This window comes from Cydia pomonella, chromosome 13, assembly GCF_033807575.1.
Source record: "Cydia pomonella isolate Wapato2018A chromosome 13, ilCydPomo1, whole genome shotgun sequence".
NCBI classification, from domain to species: Eukaryota; Metazoa; Arthropoda; class Insecta; order Lepidoptera; family Tortricidae; genus Cydia; species Cydia pomonella.
Window position 1 is genome coordinate 9,145,257 of NC_084715.1, and position 18,926 is coordinate 9,164,182.

The following is an 18,926-nucleotide window of genomic DNA, read 5'->3' on the forward strand; positions in this document are numbered from 1 at the left end:
GTGTTTCATTTAATGTAGTCGTGTCAGTCTATTAAATTTGTCACACAAGAAGCAAAAACACGTCTAGTACGATTAAAATGCAATGCTGAGCTGTGATACTAACATTTGTTGTGACGTGAAGTCTAACGGATTAATCCAAGGCTCAGTCCTTCCTGGGAGTTTTAGAAAAATGTATTGTAATAAGATGTAGTCTAGGGCACATACGGCAGTAGGAGAGGATATTAAATCAATAAGTTATGTAAAACTTACAAGTCATTTTATTATAAAAATATGTACTTATAGCAATGGTATGTTGTATATTAAAACTTAATTTCACTAAAGTCATTACATAATCTAGTATAACACAGCAATAAGGCACGTGCTTTACGTTTTCGTTATACTGAGCTGGTATGCTTTCTTGATTTCTCTTCCTAACGCTTCTCCTAAAGGAGGGGGTACTGCATTGCCAACCTGAAAGTGGGAATATTTAGTTACCTGGTCTATTTTTTTTAAATCTAATAAGTAATTAGAAAGTACAGTATATAATAAGTAAGTAGATAGGAAGTATCGTGGACATCCTGTGTTAATTGCCATAGGCACCAGAGGCAGCTGTAGAATGCCAGATTTCAGCAAAATATTTGAGTAGATATATGAGTATGAGTCGGGGAAGCCCCACAAGGTTCTCAGACGGTCAGTACCTGGCGATGCTTGTCGAGCACGGAGCCCGCGAGCACGTAGGAGTCGGGGAAGCCCCACAAGGTTCTCAGACGGTCAGTACCTGGCGATGCTTGTCGAGCACGGAGCCCGCGAGCACGTAGGAGTCGGGGAAGCCCCACAAGGTTCTCAGACGGTCAGTACCTGGCGATGCTTGTCGAGCACGGAGCCCGCGAGCACGTAGGAGTCGGGGAAGCCCCACAAGGTTCTCAGACGGTCAGTACCTGGCGATGCTTGTCGAGCACGGAGCCCGCGAGCACGTAGGAGTCGGGGAAGCCCCACAAGGTTCTCGGACGGTCAGTACCTGGCGATGCTTGTCGAGCACGGAGCCCGCGAGCACGTAGGAGTCGGGGAAGCCCCACAAGGTTCTCAGACGGTCAGTACCTGGCGATGCTTGTCGAGCACGGAGCCCGCGAGCACGTAGGAGTCGGGGAAGCCCCACAAGGTTCTCAGACGGTCAGTACCTGGCGATGCTTGTCGAGCACGGAGCCCGCGAGCACGTAGGAGTCGGGGAAGCCCCACAAGGTTCTCGGACGGTCAGTACCTGGCGATGCTTGTCGAGCACGGAGCCCGCGAGCACGTAGGAGTCGGGGAAGCCCCACAAGGTTCTCGGACGGTCAGTACCTGGCGATGCTTGTCGAGCACGGAGCCCGCGAGCACGTAGGAGTCGGGGAAGCCCCACAAGGTTCTCAGACGGTCAGTACCTGGCGATGCTTGTCGAGCACGGAGCCCGCGAGCACGTAGGAGTCGGGGAAGCCCCACAAGGTTCTCAGACGGTCAGTACCTGGCGATGCTTGTCGAGCACGGAGCCCGCGAGCACGTAGGAGTCGGGGAAGCCCCACAAGGTTCTCAGACGGTCAGTACCTGGCGATGCTTGTCGAGCACGGAGCCCGCGAGCACGTAGGAGTCGGGGAAGCCCCACAAGGTTCTCGGACGGTCAGTACCTGGCGATGCTTGTCGAGCACGGAGCCCGCGAGCACGTAGGAGTCGGGGAAGCCCCACAAGGTTCTCAGACGGTCAGTACCTGGCGATGCTTGTCGAGCACGGAGCCCGCGAGCACGTAGGAGTCGGGGAAGCCCCACAAGGTTCTCAGACGGTCAGTACCTGGCGATGCTTGTCGAGCACGGAGCCCGCGAGCACGTAGGAGTCGGGGAAGCCCCACAAGGTTCTCGGACGGTCAGTACCTGGCGATGCTTGTCGAGCACGGAGCCCGCGAGCACGTAGGAGTCGGGGAAGCCCCACAAGGTTCTCGGACGGTCAGTACCTGGCGATGCTTGTCGAGCACGGAGCCCGCGAGCACGTAGGAGTCGGGGAAGCCCCACAAGGTTCTCAGACGGTCAGTACCTGGCGATGCTTGTCGAGCACGGAGCCCGCGAGCACGTAGGAGTCGGGGAAACCCTGCGAGCGCGCGCACTCGCGCACGGACACGACGCGCGGCTGCTGCGGGTGCAGCACGCGGCCCTGCTTGCCCATCGGCTCGGGGTCCGTCACCGTCGTGCTGAAGTAGCCGTCCCACGACAGCCGACCTGACCAAAAGTTGATTCAATGTTTTAAAAAATCAGTAAAGAAATAGATCAATTGCATCTCAATGAAATAAAACATGACCTACTTTTATGGCTCCGACCAAGTTGTCTTGTTTGAATTTAGAATTTTAAAAATCGTCAGCAGGTTTTATCGCGGTGGAAAGAATGAGAGCTGGTCGCATGAACATGTAAAGAAAAGCGCTTTACTTTTTTATGACAGATATCAAATTCATGAAACTTTATGAAATTCATGACAATGATGTATCACAAATATTTAGGTAAATAAATATGTTGTGGCATGAGACGAGCTTGACATGCTATCAAAATGTATTTGTGCTCGGACAAGGTGTACGTAAGTGTTCTCTTGCCAGTCGACAGGGGCCGCCTCGTTGTTCGCTGGTACTGGAACTGTTGTCTATGAAACGCTATGACCAGCAATATAGTTACCGTAGAGGCCGGCCCAGTTGTTGTGGCGGTTGGCGGTGTGCGGCAGGCACCACGGGATGAGCGTGTGCTCCTGGCGGTCGGCGGGGTCGCACGCGCCGCCGCCCGCGCACGCGCACACGCCGCGCCGCCCACTCTTGTCGGTGTGACGGTATTGGAGGACCTACAAACAAAGTATTACACACATCATGGCATAACTGAATGCAGGCAGGGGTTTTCCGATATACACCGTGTTTTTTATTAAATTCCGTAAACTATTACTACTGCTAATAGTTAATAAATAAAAAATACTGTTTTTTTTAAGTAATTAAAAGATTCAAAAGATTCAAAGAATTTATTTGCGCAGAATACACGTATATACATGCAGATCATATTGGTACAAAAAAAAAACAAAGTTCCAGTGTATTCAGTCTGCGTGCAGACATGCAAAGATTATAGATTATAGAGGAGCACATTCTAACATCAAATCATAAATCAATACAAACATGAATAAAGAATAATATAATAATTAGTAAAAAATATGAAAATGTCAATGAAAAATAATTGCAAAGTCAGTTATTCAAATAATCCTTAATACTATAAAAGCATCTGTCCAAAAGCCAGCTAGTCAACTTACGCTTGAATATGTTGCCTCTGAGTATCTTTAAGTCATCAGGTAGTCTATTATAAATTAATATACACATGTTATATACATTTTTTTCATAAATCATTTTACGTCCACGTGGTTTAAAAAGTAGATTTACAAATTTCTGCCTTTTCTGCCTATGCATAACATCACTACGTTTAGAAAAAAGTGCACGGTGGTTATTAACAAATAAAGATATTTCTCTTATGTATAAGCAGGGTAAGGGAAGAATATGCAGCTTTTCAAATAAGGGAACACAAGGATCATCAGGACTAGCATGACAAATAGCCCTTACACATTTTTTCTGTATTTTAAAAACTCTCTCTACATTGACAGACCTACCCCACAGAATTAGCCCGTAGTGAAGAACAGAGGACACGTATCCATGATAAGCCGTCAGAGCAGCCCCTAATGAGACCGTGTCCCTGAGTCTTCGGAGAGCAAACACAAATCTGTTTAGCCGGTTGCAAATTTGTTCGACATGATCTTTCCAGTGCAGATGCTTATCTATGGTAAATCCTAGAAACTTGACAGTGGATACTTCATCTACTTTATCATTGTTGTACTGAGCTGTAACAGGTAAACTATTTGAATTATAAGAAGTAATTTGCATAAATTTAGTTTTGCTTATATTAATTTTTAAATCGTTCATATCCATCCAATTTATAATGTCAGTTAAAGAATTATTTACATCTTGATTAAATGTCGACCTATTATCACATTTCACCAATATTGTCGTATCATCTGCAAACATTATTACCTTGTTAGGAGTTGCATTTGGTAAGTCATTAATATAGACAATAAAGAGAAGTGGGCCCAAAATGCTTCCCTGAGGGACACCGCGGAGGTTGAGTTTGTACTGAGATTTAAATACTTTCCTGATCATTACATTATTTGATTCAGTAAATCTACTGATCTCTGTACATTGAATCCTATCTGTCAAATAACTCTTGATCCAGTCGAGCGCTCTGCCTCTGATACCGTAATGTTCAAGCTTATTGAGAAGTGTCGAATGATTAACAAAATCGAATGCTTTTGTCATATCTAGGAAAAGCGACGCTACTGGAACATCATTATTTAAGTTTTCTGTGATGTATCTTACTAATTCGAAACAAGCATCTGTTGTAGACTTGTTTTCCCGAAAGCCAAACTGTTCCGGGCAGAGTATGTCAAACGTTGCTAAAAAATTTTTTAATCGAATGTAGAAAGCCTTTTCAAATATTTTTGATAGAATCGGGATTAATGCTATTGGTCTATAATTGCCTGGATCAAGCCTGTCACCTTTTTTAAATAAAGGCTTAACTATAGAGACTTTCAGTTGTTTTGGATGGATGGATGGAAATGTTGTATATAGTGTTGTTGTAACACGGTCATTATATTTAATTCTCAACCAAACAATTGGAAACTGTCACATATCAATGTCATTTCGAACATCAATCATTCGAGGTGGTACTTACGTTTAGCAGCAAGTGTATACACTCGTACCAAACACTAAGCAATATGTAAACAGGCCCTAATGCATGTGTATACGCACGTAAGAGCCTTATAAGATAAAAATAAATTATTGATTATCTCCGAAATGGAGTTAATGAGAATAAACTGTGGGCCCCATTACATGGGTAAGCTTATTTGATTTTATAAGTTTGCGACCTACACTAACTAGTTTCCCGGCATTCCTAGTGTTAAAGTTATGTATCATTCCATTCGTTTTGTAGTTCGATATATTGACCCTTACGAACATAGCTACCTGCATAACCACAATTGAAAGCAGTGTGAGTATGCCTAATTTTTTAAATAGTTCCTTTGCTGGCGTGTCTGAAGGTAATTCTGTCTTTTGCCTTATTAAAGCAAAACGAATAGAAAGAAAGGTATAAGTTCGCCTTTGTACAAATGTGTGTTTTTTCCTGTTTTATATTTATTTTTGTACAATAAATTGTTTTACTACTACTAAAACTTCAAAACCTTAAGAATGAAATACTACTTTGCATTAAAAAGTCCATCGCCTTAACATGACATAGCCCGAATTCTACACCGCCGATGCCGCGGGCATAACTTATTCTTTGAAAAAAGTCTGCATCTTTGATGATTGTTTTCTGTCTGTCCTTGTCTGAATCGAATAAAACAGCGACATAATAAAATACAACGGTTAAAATTAAACATAAACATAACATAATATATTTAAAAATATGTATTCATATAAAACACTTAAAAATAATGATGGTGTTTACATGTGCCTGAACCAGGATTAACTGTGTTTTCGCACGCGGTCGAGAATGCGACCCAGCGGCACCCAATCTAAGGCGGAGCCAACATTCGTTGGTGGTTTTAGACGGTAGTCCTCTACTGGTTAGTCCGTCATCGCCCCTGGTTTCCCCCGGACTAGGTGGCATGCGTAAAAGCATTTCCCCAACGTTAAAAAAAAAAAAAGGATTAACTGTGTTTCAGGCGAGATTGTTTCATTCATAGCTTTAAAGTTTAAGCATAAAATTAAATATTAACACTTATTACTTTAAAGCTCCACTAAGAAAGTTTTGTCTTTCTGCAGGGGCACAATGTTATCTAAATATTAAAAATTTGTCTATGTCTAAATATTAAGTCTTTGAGAAAGTTACTTAATTTAAGCTCAGGACCTGCACCCTTGAAATTAACGGAAATCAAAAAAACATGAGGTACATGATGACACTTTTTTCGGAACTAAAACTAATAAACGTAAATTCAATTGTCAAAATGTAGAAAAAAAAATCTTTAAATTATTACAACAAAAGCAGTTTCAGAATGAAAATCATGAGTCATGAGAGCCCTGTGTGTGTAAAAGTAAGTTTTACAAAGTTTGCAATACGGTCAAATCATGATCGTCATAATCTATCAAAGTCATTATCGTTGTTAGAATCAACAAAATCATAAATATTCTACTGTATAAACTATTAATTGGTAGAGAATGCCTTGTGGCATTAAGTCCGCCTTTTGTAACTGTATATTTTTACTGTGCAATAAAGTTTAAATAAATAAATCACTATGAGTATAATATTAATTACCTTGCACTTGGTTCCGTCGGATAGCGTGACTGATATATTGGGCAGGTCCCTCCAGTCCGAACCAGGCGTCGTCGGAATCCTACTGATCCTAGCCACGATCAGTGGCGCCATGTTCTTACAAATATGGTCCCTCAGCTTCGCGTTCTCGTCTTTACTTCTAATCATTCTCTGGAAATGGCTTTCAGGCATCGAGCCGTATTCTATCTCAATTTTACTGGCCCCGTTGCTGATATCCGGTAAGTCGCTCATAGCGTCCCGGATAGTGCAAGTACGTCGCGGAGCTGAATCCTCCCATTGGATGTTCGAGACAAAGCGTTTACCGTCTATGTTGATAGTGAGTGAACAAGCGCGTCTGCTGAACACGTGAGTCGGTTCCGGATATAAAGGAAGCTTAAATCCTGGCGCGGCCGCCATGATAATAAGTCGTCGTCGAGTCTGAGGCACGCCGTAATTTCCCGCTTGAAGAACACCGAAAGTACACTGATAACCCATATCTAGTAAAGTCCTTAGTGTTAATTTCAAGACCATTCCTTTTTTGAACGCGACGAAGTTTCTCACGTTTTCTAAAATGAAGTATTTGGGGCGGTAATAGTCGCAGAAGGAGAGGTAGGTGGCGACGAGCGAGTTCTTGAAGTTGGAGTACTCGCGCGAGTTGAAGCGGTTCATGCCGGAGAAGCCCTGGCACGGCGGCCCGCCGCACATTAGCTCCACCTGACAAATCACGAAAAAATTGAATAAAAGGCGAAGTTGTTGTACACAAATTAGTAGTGAAAAAAAGTAGTCACTGTACAGATCGATTAACAAGATCACAGGTTATTAACGGTGATAAATTAATGATCATTTGTCATCTGAGCACTGGTAGCCCAGCACAAGCGTCTCCTGCTCCCAAACTAGAGGTCGTGCGTTAGAACCTCGACTCGTAACAATGAGTCCCCAACCATTTGCGATTTCAAACTCTGCAGGCAAGATGGCAACCACTTTCGTAGAAAATAGCGCCAGTTGTTAGAATACGGCTCCAAGCACAACCCTAAGAAGGCGTATAAGTTTTAAGAAACCTATCAAATACAGTGTCACAAGCAACTGCCCTAACTACCAACCACGCGTATGTAACGTCAAATTTACGATATGGTATAATACATTGGGGAAATGCCGCTGCAACACATATATAATTCTCTTTTCAAAATACAGAAAAAGCAATGTCTTTCTTAAAACAAAGAGAATTATGCAGAACTGACTTTTTTAAATTAGGTATATTAACGGTGACTTCAACCTACATTTACAGTCCTGCATATTTATACATGTAACATATGGAACTATTTAAAAGTCACACATGTCAATTTCCTAGGAAAACTAAAAATGTATTTAATATCCAACCCCATCAAATCCCTAAAACTAGCTTTTACCGCATCTTGTTTTATGGGACCTAGAATATTCAATCACCTATATAATAAAAGGTTTACCAGCACCTTCATTTAAAGGAATTACATGTAGGGGGAGTCCGGGAGACTTGAACCTCTTTTTACTCAGAAGCCACTAGAGATTTATCCGTAAGTGTTAGCAACTCGATATTTCGTGTATAGATGACATATCTAAATAGGTATCTTTAGAGCATAGCAAAGTGCTGATAAAGTACAAAATGTAAGTTCTGCAAAAATATTTTTCTTAAACGGGGTATTGGCTCAAGTCTCCCCAACCTATGGGAGAGTTGACCAGGGGGTGTGGGAGATATGACTATACATATGTTAGGTAGGAAAAACAGTGAAAAAAGTACTGTTTAATCCAATATATTTATTAAAAAAGGAAAGTAGTTGTAACAAAGTATTTTTACCCATAAAACAAAATGTTAAAATTTATTAAACTTTATAAAATTTAAAATCGGCAACCTTAACATGAAATTCAAGAGATCAATTATCTTTAAATTATTATTATTATGAATTATTTCTATCAGATCAATTCAGTCAACAAATTATCAAAGGCACATGCAAGGTCCTTTTCATTTTACATAACATAATTCTTCATGTCAAATAAAGTTGTCCACATCTTTGTCAGTGAACCCATCGCAAACTTCGTGAATATACCTATCCTTTGCAGGAACCACACAGTCGAACATTTTTTATGCAACTTACGTCGGTGGCAAACAAGCATACGGCCCGTCTGATAGTAAGCAGTGACCGTAGCCTATGGACGCCTGCAACTCTAGAGGTGTTTTATACGCGTTGCCGACCCTAACACTCCGCACTCCGTACCCTCGTTGAGCTCTGGCAACCTTACTCACCGGTAGGAACACAACGCTTGTTTTTTATTTTATTTTTGGATTTTTTTCTCTTGTCGCTATCTTGCAACACCTTCCTCTTACCTCCTTTGACGTTTGGCCTGCATAAAAATAAAGCAAACCCTTATTTAAGCACAGTGTGGGAGAATTGAACCACTGATCATGTCTCCCTACCACCATGCGGCTCAACTCTCCCGCACCCCCCTTTACTTTATATAGATTATGTTTTCTTTATACTCTTACATTAAACATTCCAAATGATCACTGTTAGTAAAACTACATTAACCAACAAGTACAATAAGATAAAATAATACTACTCACCTGTTTAATCGTCAAAATAGTGTAAAAATATAAAATTGTAATTTTTTTCACTTCGCGACAGCGAAACCACGTTTACTCAAGTCATTTCTAAACCAGACTAATTGCGGCCAATATGGCGTCGCCAAAAGTTGCGCCTTCTGTTAAAGTACGACATGAGCTGTCAACGGCGTCGGTGGCGCGAAATTTGAATTGAAATATTTGTCGTGGTTCAACTCTCCCACCTGGTCATATCTCCCGGACTCCCCCTACGAAAAAGTTACTATGACATAAAATAATTTTTTGATGATTATTTTGACATTTAAATTTAATTATAGGAGACGGGATCTCGTTTGTGACATGTAATCAGTATTGTCTGATGCAAAATAATCATTGTATGTTATTGTTATGTTTCGAGTATGTCAGTTTAATTTATAATGCATGTAGTTTAAGAATATTGTACGGCTTAAAGGCAGGTTATATGGAAAACTATTTTAGAAAATCTGTATTGCCTACATATAACCAACAATAAATTGAATTGAAGGTGTTGCAGTCTTCGTCTACAACGGAGCATCCCGGGTTGAAGTCGGAGGTACCACACTGAATATAATAAGGACTAGTTAGAAGCCTATGGAGAAATCTGGTCTTCAACAGAAGGACATGATGTCACGATCCTCAGCATTGAGGGACCGACTGAAGAAGAAGAAGGGGTTAATGATAGGCTTCCAGGCTGCCTCGGCGAGCTGCCAGGCGCTAGGCGAAGGCAAAATGCAAGAAAGATAGTAACTTCGCCGGGCGTGGGCAGGCGCAGCGCGGCGGCGGAGTGCGTGGCGCCGGCCAGCGCGGCGCCCAGCAGCGCGTTGCAGTCCTCGCGGAACACGGCGCAGCCCGGGTTGTTCAGCGCGTACGCGTGCGCCGCCGCCTGCAATTATATTTCTTATTTAATCATTTTTAAGAAAAAAACCGACTTCAATGAGGGAAAACGGTGAAAGAGTACTGTTCATTTTGGATTTCATACGATGAAATTAAAAAGATAGCGTCCTACGCCTAATTATGTAGAAAAGGAGGTTTGTCCCTGCACCCACCTTGACACATTTCAGATTTGCTGGTTGACTGGTATAATACCCGCAATAGGGTATTCGACTATATTTAAAATAATTATTTCACACCATGCATTAAATAATAATAAAAATGGCTACTAGTTTGCTTAAAAGAGTTTAGAAGTGCCCTCGATTCCTCATGGAATCCATCATCAGAACTCAACTTCACTTGACAAAAATGTGCCTTGAAAACCTAACTGCTTCACAAACATGCGATGAGAACAAATTGCCAAACGTGAACTATGCGGCGTTGAAGAGTTCCGTTCTGTTTATTATTAGCAGTTCCGCTTCATCAAATGTCACTTCTACAAATGTAAATGCTTGATTTGATGACGAAAATACTAAGATCACTATATGTATGCTCTTCACATTTGAAGAGTTCCCTCGATTCGATTTTAAAAAAACATACCAACCGAATTGAGAACCTCCTTTTGAAATCTTAAAGTCGGTTAAAAACAAATCAAATGCCCATAACATGTCATTAAAAATACTTAGCACTTTTCTTTAATCTGAAATTAAGTGTGATTTTTAGGGTTCCGTAGCCAAATGGCAAAAAACGGAACCCTTATAGATTCGTCATGTCCGTCTGTCTGTCCGATTATGTCACAGCCACTTTTTTATATTATTTCTACTCTGCATCGTGGGCTTTTTCCATTGCCACAGAAAAAATATTCTCAACTATTTTTGATTTTTAGTAGAAGTAACGCAAAAATCATAAAAAATGCCAAACTCCATAATAATTTAGTCACAGCCCGCAATAGCGTTCACGTAGAAGTCGTTAAAATCTTACCACATTTGTAATGACGGAGACTACCAATACTACAATCCATTCCTAAAACAAGTGTAATACTAAGTATCAAAGTTAGTAAATGACCTCGACGTGCTCGACGGCCCAGCGACACGCCGCGACGCCCGCGGCGTGCAGGCCGGCCGACAGCCCGCCGCAGCCCGCGAACACGTCCAGCGTGCGCAGCGGCCGCGTTTCCGCTTCCGTCCCCGCTGCCGCCTCCGCTTCCACCTTCCCTTTCCCCTTGCCCTTCCCCTTTCCCTTGTCTTTCCGCTCCGCCCGCCCGATGTTCGCCGCGTGCTCCGGCACTTCCAAAAACTTTCCTGAAGCTTTATCGTATGCTTGGCGGAAGTAGAACCTATTCGGGTCCTTCGATAACCACTCTTGATGGTTTCCTGGTATATTTTCTTCGTAAATGAGCTGGCAGGGGCCGGCGACGGCGCTGAAAGGGACCTCGCGGATATCGTCGGTCCAGTAGACGAGATTGAGGTCGCTGTGTCGGGCTTCGGGAAGGACGTTTTCCGGTCGCAGGAGCAGACGCACTTTGAGTAAGATATCCTGCGGGGCGACCAGTCGTTGATCGCCACGAGCGACTACTGCCGCTATGTGTCCTACGCAGAATGGTTCCCCGGTATCAACGTTTGAGCCTCGAAGGTTGTTATCGCTTTTCCGATAGTATTCTGTATAAATTGACTCATCCACCTTTTCTAGTTTCACCCTATCAGGATTTAAGTCCTTGGTCTTCAATTTAAAAGTGTCCGGCTTGAGGAAGACCCCACTACCCTTCTTATATATGTGGTCCTGCCACGAAACGTAGCTCCATTCGGATCTGTTCGATTCTTTCACGAATTCAGACTTTACTGTTAACTTATCAAAGAGTTTCGGGATGTTCTTGCCGTCTCGCTTAGTCTTACGCTCACAAGAGGGACAAAAACGATGTTCACGCAACGCGTTAGGGCAAGGTGGATCTTCCGGTAAATCCTCAAAGCGCGCAGTGAACCGCTCATAATACTTCTTATAGAAGTATGTTTTCCCATCATCCTCAAATCCATCATCCTGCAGTTCTTTCCCTCCTAGCCCGAACCAGTCTTTAGGTATCTCTCGCTTTTCAACATTGGCTTTTCTTAAAATAGACGATAGTGGAGCTCCATGGCAACATCTGTCTCCTAGGAAAACTTCCCTCGGATCACCTACTTCTCCTAAGACAGTGTCTGTTGCTCTTATAAAGACTTCTGCATGGAAGTAGCCCGATTTTGGATTACTGATCTCCATCCACATATAGACAACTCTTGCAACAAGAGCGGGTATTTTAGCCTGTGCAGTTTCTACCATAACATAATCGCCGTTGCATAATTCTGACCCATCAATTTCTACTTTATCGTAATAAACTTTGGTTGCGTCTGCTTTGACTGGTTTCCCGATCCATTTGATTTTTCTAGTGCCGGCGCCAGTGAGCTTTACTGGCACGACGTCTTCGACCCGGTCGTCAAGTCGGTCCGGTTCGTCGTCCTCGTTGTCGGAGTCGTCAGCCTGCTGCACGGCCATGTTAGGGCACCGGCGCCGCACACAGGCCTGTTTGGAGCGCCCCTGGCCACCAAATTTAGCCATAGCGCGGCACGCGTTGCACTCCCCGCAGTCCGGCAGTTGGCACGCTTCGCACACCCCGCATCTCTTCCTTCTCAACACTAACTCGTGGTTAGTTTTATCGAGCTGATCAGTGAAGAAGCTTTCGAAAGTTTTCCTCACTAAAGGCGTAGTAGTTGCCTTTGTCCACGCCTTCTTATCTATCTTTTTATAGTCGATTTTAGCGCGTATTTTCCGTTTGCCGAACTTAATTCCCATTAGCTTGATAAGCTCGCGCATGCAAGGGAGTGTAATCAGAGGGGCCTCATCTTCGTCAGCCTCTAAACTAACCACTTGATCACAAACGAACTGCGCATGTTTATGCAACATCTCCTCAGTCATTTGCTTATCGCCTAACTCCGGAATGGTTGCTTCTCTTATAACCTCCAGCAGATCTTCATAGTTCGGCTGAAGATAATGGAACTCTTCCAAGTATTCTACGACAACTTTGCTGATCCATATTTTCTCGTACAGGTTGTTCATTAAGGGCGTGTACTCGGGGCTGGGGTTCATGAGATTGTATTCCCCAAATTCGGTAGATAGAGTGATGCAGTTCTTGCTACCGCCATCAAAGCCGTGGATAAACCTGTTAACAAAAAAGTAGTTATTACAGTTGTGTTTAAGTGGGTTTAAACTTTAATGTCATTAAAGCAAATAGAAAAAATCGCTACAGTAAATTCAGCTACACTAGATGGTGCTGACAATTTATGTGGCTGTGAATACAAATTCACTGCATTGGTAAATTAAGTAACCAGTTATTTTGATGGAAAACATTATTTTTACCTCACTGCAGTGGCTGTTACATCCATTTACGCCCTAAAATCCACTATCCACTAGGATTTTATTATTAGGTATCCTGCTGTGGGATTTCTGTAATATCTTTTTAATATATGATTTTTCATTCTTCTAATTTGTTTGTCTGTGATATGACGTTAGTTATAAGAATATTGCCACAGTTACCATTCAATAATAGGGCCAACATCCTTAACAGGAACTGATTCTTCATCTATCTCTGGCGACTCCGAGCATATAGACTTCAAGTAGCCCGACACGTATATCCGCGCGTCGCTCTCCACCAGGCCGCCGTCGATGGGCACCAGGTGGCCCTCTCGGTCGAATATTGAGAAGCCGGTGATGTTCGTTTGAGGCCGCTCCATGATGTCACCTTCGTCACCTGTGGAATCCGAATAACTTTTCTGTTAACACTTTGCTGCTAGTATCTTAATTAGTAAACATTACGGCCCAAAGAATCTGGAATTTCCTGGATTCAACGGGCATCAGTAATGAACTTTAAAGGGCTGTCACAATAGATCACTACCTGGTCGACGTGGCACTCAAAGGCCCGAAACCCCAATAATAATAATAATAGTATCTTAATTACAGATTCAGAAAAATAACGGAAGGTGTAGGTGAAGTAGGCTTGAACCTTAATGTGTTAAACAAAAGGCATTGTTTCTTATATGCAGTGCAGTTAGCTACTGAATCCCCAGAACTTCTTTCTCTCTTTTACTCTAAGACATAGGTAATTAAAGTGACAGAGAAAAATGCCCGCCATTGACAAACATCGATTTTCGCGGTTATATATATTATATATATTAAAGCAGGGATGATATGAGATGAGATACTTTTGGGATGGGAGGTATAATATGAGTTGAAAATGAGAATAGAGTGGGTTACAAAAGTGACACCCTCAGATCCCGGGGGAATTCTAGATTCTATATGCCATGTTTTTTTTTTCCATTAATTTAACACAGTTTTTTAACAAGGGAGTTACCATAAAAAACAAAACAGTACCCCTGCCTTATTCATAATAAGTTCAGTTAACCCAGAGGACTCGAAAGGGACAAAGCTAAGAATACAACAGGAAATATGCTAAGAGAGGTATGGGCATTGTGAATGTCATCTCGCTTTGTATGGTAGGGCACAGCACAGCGGATGTCATTCCAGATCTAGAGCAGAGCCCAACTAGGGAAGTACCTCCACCTTACAGAAAACCGCAGCCAAATAACACTACACCCTACTCATAGTGTTGTGTTCCTGCCGGTGAGTAAGGTTGCCAGAGCTCAACGAAGGGCGGGAGGGGTGTAAGGGTCGGCAACGCGCATGTATTTCCTCTGAAGTTGCAGGCGTATATAGGCTATGGAGACTGCGTACCATCAGGCGGGCCGTATGCTTGTTTGCCACCTATGTAGTATAAAAAAAAAATGCTATTTTCTATGGCCTCTCTATATAGAATGATTGGCTTACCAGCAGCAAGAACAAGTTTCTCGTTGGTCAAAGCGATAAATTCTTCCACAGCATCCTGTGGGTGTCCTTGGAAATATATTATGTCCGAGTTGTTTATAAACTGCCTACAAGTATTACATCTCTCCATATCAGGTTCCGGAAGGCTGCTTTTCTCATTTGATTGGAGACTGTTCTTTTCATCTTGTCTATCTGTATTTTCATCATAATTATGATTTTCATCACTATCAGACTTTGTTACACTATTTTTGCCATTGGTTAAGCTTTCTTGTGCATCAGGATTATCTTTAGGTGTAATGTTGGTGTCAGTTTTGTCATCAGATGAAGTTAGAACAATTGTCTCTTCACCATTAGTTTTACCAAAGTTTTCGTCTTCTAAACATATGTTTTTGTCTTTAATTGTGGTTAATTCAGCATCAGGTTTGACATCTTTTATATCAGCCGCATATTCCACATCATTTTCTTTGGCATCACCAAGTGATTCATCCAGATTTGTCTTCAGCTTTTTCTGCAAAAAATATTCATTTTTGATGAAATATATAAAAAAAGTGTGAAAACCTTTTAAAATATATATATTGAAGACCTGATTCTCACAGATTCTGGTGTTTTTGGGTTCTTTCAACTCAGAATCACTGGCATATTCAATCCTGATGCTTAAAAATATCCCATAAATTTGTATAAAAATGTAGTTTCCACTAGAATCAGGTTTTCAATATTTATTTAGAAAACGGCCAACTATAGATCACCATCAAAGACAACTTCAGAGAAATCCCACAAGAGGGTCAAATTGTGCCTGAAAAATTTGTATTTTTATTTTGTTACTTGGAGATATATGTTATAATTCTATGGGATGTCTAAAGTGTTTTTATTTGGTACTGTTCTTGGACTTATTGCTAAGGGTGAATTGTTTTATTTTTAATTAATTTGGGATGGGTTTTCTAAGCAAAAGTCTTCTTACCGGAGTAAGTTTAGCATCTTCTGATGGACTCCGGCCTCTCTTCGCAGCAAGCATGCTGGTAATTGACAGTTGCTTTCCATTGAATGACCTTAATTTTGCTCTGTAATTACAAAAACAATTTTTTTTTTATATGTGATAGCAAATGAGTGGCCTGATGGGAAGCAGTCACTGTCGCCCATGGACATAAGCAACATCACAGGAGCCACTTAGATTGAATTGACCACTTTCAGTGCCAATACCAGATAAAGATTTAATTATTCAAGTAGGCATATTACAAGTAAAGCTACACCCGCTTTAACCCTACACCTCTGACCCGAGAAGATTTAAATCCCCCCTCAATTGGAGGAGGGTATCTCAATATGGACCGGCAAGAAACAAAAGAGACAAAATGAACACATCTAGCATATTCTTGGCACTCAATATGTTAATAGTAATAGAGCAAAAAGAATATGTATCACATAAGATGTCTCTTCTTTGTCCGTCCCTGCTCCCGTTATCTGGGGTCGGGTCTCCTCACACTTCTGCGCCAGGCCTGTCGGTCCCGGATTGTCGGTTTTGGCAATTGGGCTTTCTTAAGGTCTCTCTCAATGTTGGACCACCAGGTTAATGGCGGGCGGCCGCTACCCCGCTTGTGTTCTGGTAAGTTTAGGGCGATTCTTACCACATGGTCTTCACTGCGCCTCATTACATGGCCATACCATCTAAGGCGAAACTCTGACATTTTGTCAGTGATAGGCGCAACCTTAAAACTGCCCCGTATGAACTCGTTACGCACCCTGTCCATCCTGGTCACCCCTCCCGCCCACCGCAGCATCTTCATTTCGTTTACGTGGACTTTTTGCTCGTGTGTCTTCTTTACTGTCCAACATTCCGATCCGTACAGTAATGCCGGGCGAACAGCTTTCTTATAGACTTTGCCCTTCGTTTTTATAGGCATGCGGGGGTCACACAAAACTCCAGTGAGAGTCCGCCATTTTTGCCACGCTACATTTATTCGGTGCGTAACATCGGCATCTATATTGGCATCCGCCGTAAGCATGGAGCCCAGATATTTGAATTTGTTGACTGTAGGGATGGGCGTTGATCCGATGCAGATTGTTTCAGGGGTTGTGTTCCCGCTGAAGGGGCATTTCAGATACTCTGTCTTGCTCCTGCTCACTCGGAGGCCATGCAGCTCGAGAGAATGTGTCCAGGTATTTAAAAGTATGTGGAGATCTTGTGCAGTATTAGCCGCCAGTACGATATCGTCGGCGTACAGCATCGTCCATGGTAACGGTGCCGGAATGTGGTTTGTGAGATAGTCCATCACGAGATTGAATAGGAACGGGCTCAATGCAGATCCTTGATGAACGCCCACCCTGACCTCGAACGCATTACTTAAGCCTGCTAAGGTTTTGACTCTTGTACTGATGTCGTTGTACATGTCTTGTATTAGTTCTATATAGTATTGCGGCACTTTCTGCGCCCTTAGAGCCTGCCACACCAGTTTACGGGGCACCCTATCAAAGGCAAAGTGTATCACATAAGATGTATTGCCAAGAAAAGGGATAAATATTTTAAATAGTTATTGGCTATGAATAAAAAATAACAAATGTCTACTCTAATGGTAAGTACTCCATGAATTGCCATAATGTCTGGACAGTGACAAGAATTCAGCTTCCCAGCCCTCTCAGAAAAAATATTGTATGTGATACTCAGGCAGAGTACTTTTCACTATCTAAGCTGGTTCAGTTATCCAATCTTGGATCTTTGCTTCTCTCTGTAATAAGCTCCTTTACACCCTATTTTACTTTATTTTATACCTATACTCCAATTATTTAATTGTGATGATTGGTTTCATTGTCAAAGAATTACTACTTGGGGCTACAAGCCGACAGCCCACTGTAACCAGGCAAGAAGTCGATAAATCTGAAAGGCAGACGGTATGCATCTCTGCATATCAATTGCCATACCATGAAAGTTGCCTTTTGCAGCTAATTTTACTAATGTTAACAATGAGGCAGGCAATAGTGTTATATTTATTAACCACAATTAAGGCATTACATTTGTAATCCTTTCCTTTTGACTTACTTGTTAGGTGTGGTTTTTATGTTCTTGTTTGATTTCGGACTGCCACCGTTGTCATGATTTTTCTGAATTATATTCGCCTTCGAAGGCATAGTTCCCTAAATATGTTAACCACAAGTGTAAACTGGAAATGTACATGTAAACAACATAAATTAATTACAAATGTGAATCCCAAAATTGATTTAATTGTCTTACTCGTAAATGTTTTGTACAGAAAAGGCGCGAATGTGTGTTGACAGCTGTGCTGTTGCCAAAACCACAGATCATATAATACTAGTACAGATACCCAATCCCATACTAAAAACGCGCACCGTCCTAAGTATCCAATACCTGTAGGCTATTTTTTAGTTCACAGTAACGAACTAGATGGCGCACGGAGCTAATAAAACTCTCACAACTAACATGCGTTGAAATGGCGTCGAAATACCTCTCTTGCGACATCTGTTGTAGCTTTCACGCACTAAACCTAGAGGTCACATATATTGTTAAGGTCAATTATTACTAGATGGCGTTTCAGATATCGATGACGAAATTAAAATTTATTTACAAATTAAGTCAATTTACAATTATGATGTCAATTATAATTTTATGTTACTTTTTTTGTACTATAAATAGTAGTTTGATTTGGTACTTTAAGACATCAAAGTTTCGTTACAAATCACAAGTCGTGTTCTTATCGCTTACCTTGCTTCGGCGCGACGAGCATTCGAGTAAACCAGCGTAACTATGACTTTTAGATACACAATAACGCATAATCAAAGAGGACTCTTATACTGGTTTGAAGGTATCTAGTACCTGGCGCTTCACGTTAGGCAAAAAGAACACGGCATTAAGCAGTATGATTTGTTTTAATAATTCTTGGCGCTAAGCGTTGCATTGGTTGCTCGTCACGTGGCCTTGAGAGGCCCAAGGTTGCGCTTATACAAATGATTTAAAACGTTCGTCAAAATCGAAAGTAAAAAATATGTGCATATTCAATAAAAAAATATATTGGTACCTACCTAGAGATATATTAGGCAGTATTGTCTTAGATTTATTATAATATAAAAAAGAGCATGTATACAGGAAAGGAATGAGTATTTTTAAGGACAATCAATTGCTAATTTTGTGTTAAAAAATAAAGGCCACCACTTACAAAAAATAGGTACTTACCTAAATATGGAAGTGTCTCGTTAGACAGTTTACGCACTTGCGATTTCCGTATGTGGCTATAGCGTGATAAGTGCTTAAGAGGAAAGGGGACGGCCGGTCCTCCATA

At 41.8% G+C, this 18,926-nt stretch overlaps 1 protein-coding gene across 3 annotated transcripts; it reads right to left on the minus strand.

The window, feature by feature from the left end:
- Window positions 1-234: 234 nt before the first annotated feature.
- LOC133524122 (DNA (cytosine-5)-methyltransferase PliMCI-like) lies at window positions 235-17,919 on the minus strand. 3 transcript variants are annotated; one of them, XM_061859973.1, is made up of 11 exons: window positions 17,864-17,919; window positions 17,672-17,766; window positions 15,602-15,701; window positions 14,647-15,151; window positions 13,360-13,573; window positions 10,864-12,985; window positions 9,677-9,811; window positions 6,321-7,031; window positions 2,664-2,823; window positions 2,038-2,219; window positions 235-450 (listed from the first exon to the last, which is right to left on the minus strand). In XM_061859973.1, the coding sequence occupies exons 2-11, from the start codon at window positions 17,758-17,760 to the stop codon at window positions 364-366; spliced, it is 4,305 nt and encodes a 1,434-aa protein (XP_061715957.1). In that variant the 5' UTR covers window positions 17,761-17,766; window positions 17,864-17,919; the 3' UTR covers window positions 235-363. The 3 variants fall into 3 exon arrangements, with proteins under 3 accessions (XP_061715957.1, XP_061715958.1, XP_061715956.1); XM_061859974.1 differs by lacking the exon at window positions 17,672-17,766; XM_061859972.1 differs by having other exon boundaries at window positions 17,672-17,919.
- Window positions 17,920-18,926: the final 1,007 nt, after the last annotated feature.

Excerpts from the sequence above, each read along its gene's own strand:
- LOC133524122 (XM_061859973.1), bottom strand. The coding sequence starts at position 17,760 with ATGCCTTCGAAGGCGAATATAATTCAGAAAAATCATGACAACGGTGGC. Across the intron at positions 15,152-15,601 it reads AAGATGCTAAACTTACTCCG|AAAAAGCTGAAGACAAATCT; the intron begins GTAAGAAGACTT and ends TATTTTTTGCAG. Across the intron at positions 12,986-13,359 it reads GTTGGCCCTATTATTGAATG|GTTTATCCACGGCTTTGATG; the intron begins GTAACTGTGGCA and ends TTTTGTTAACAG.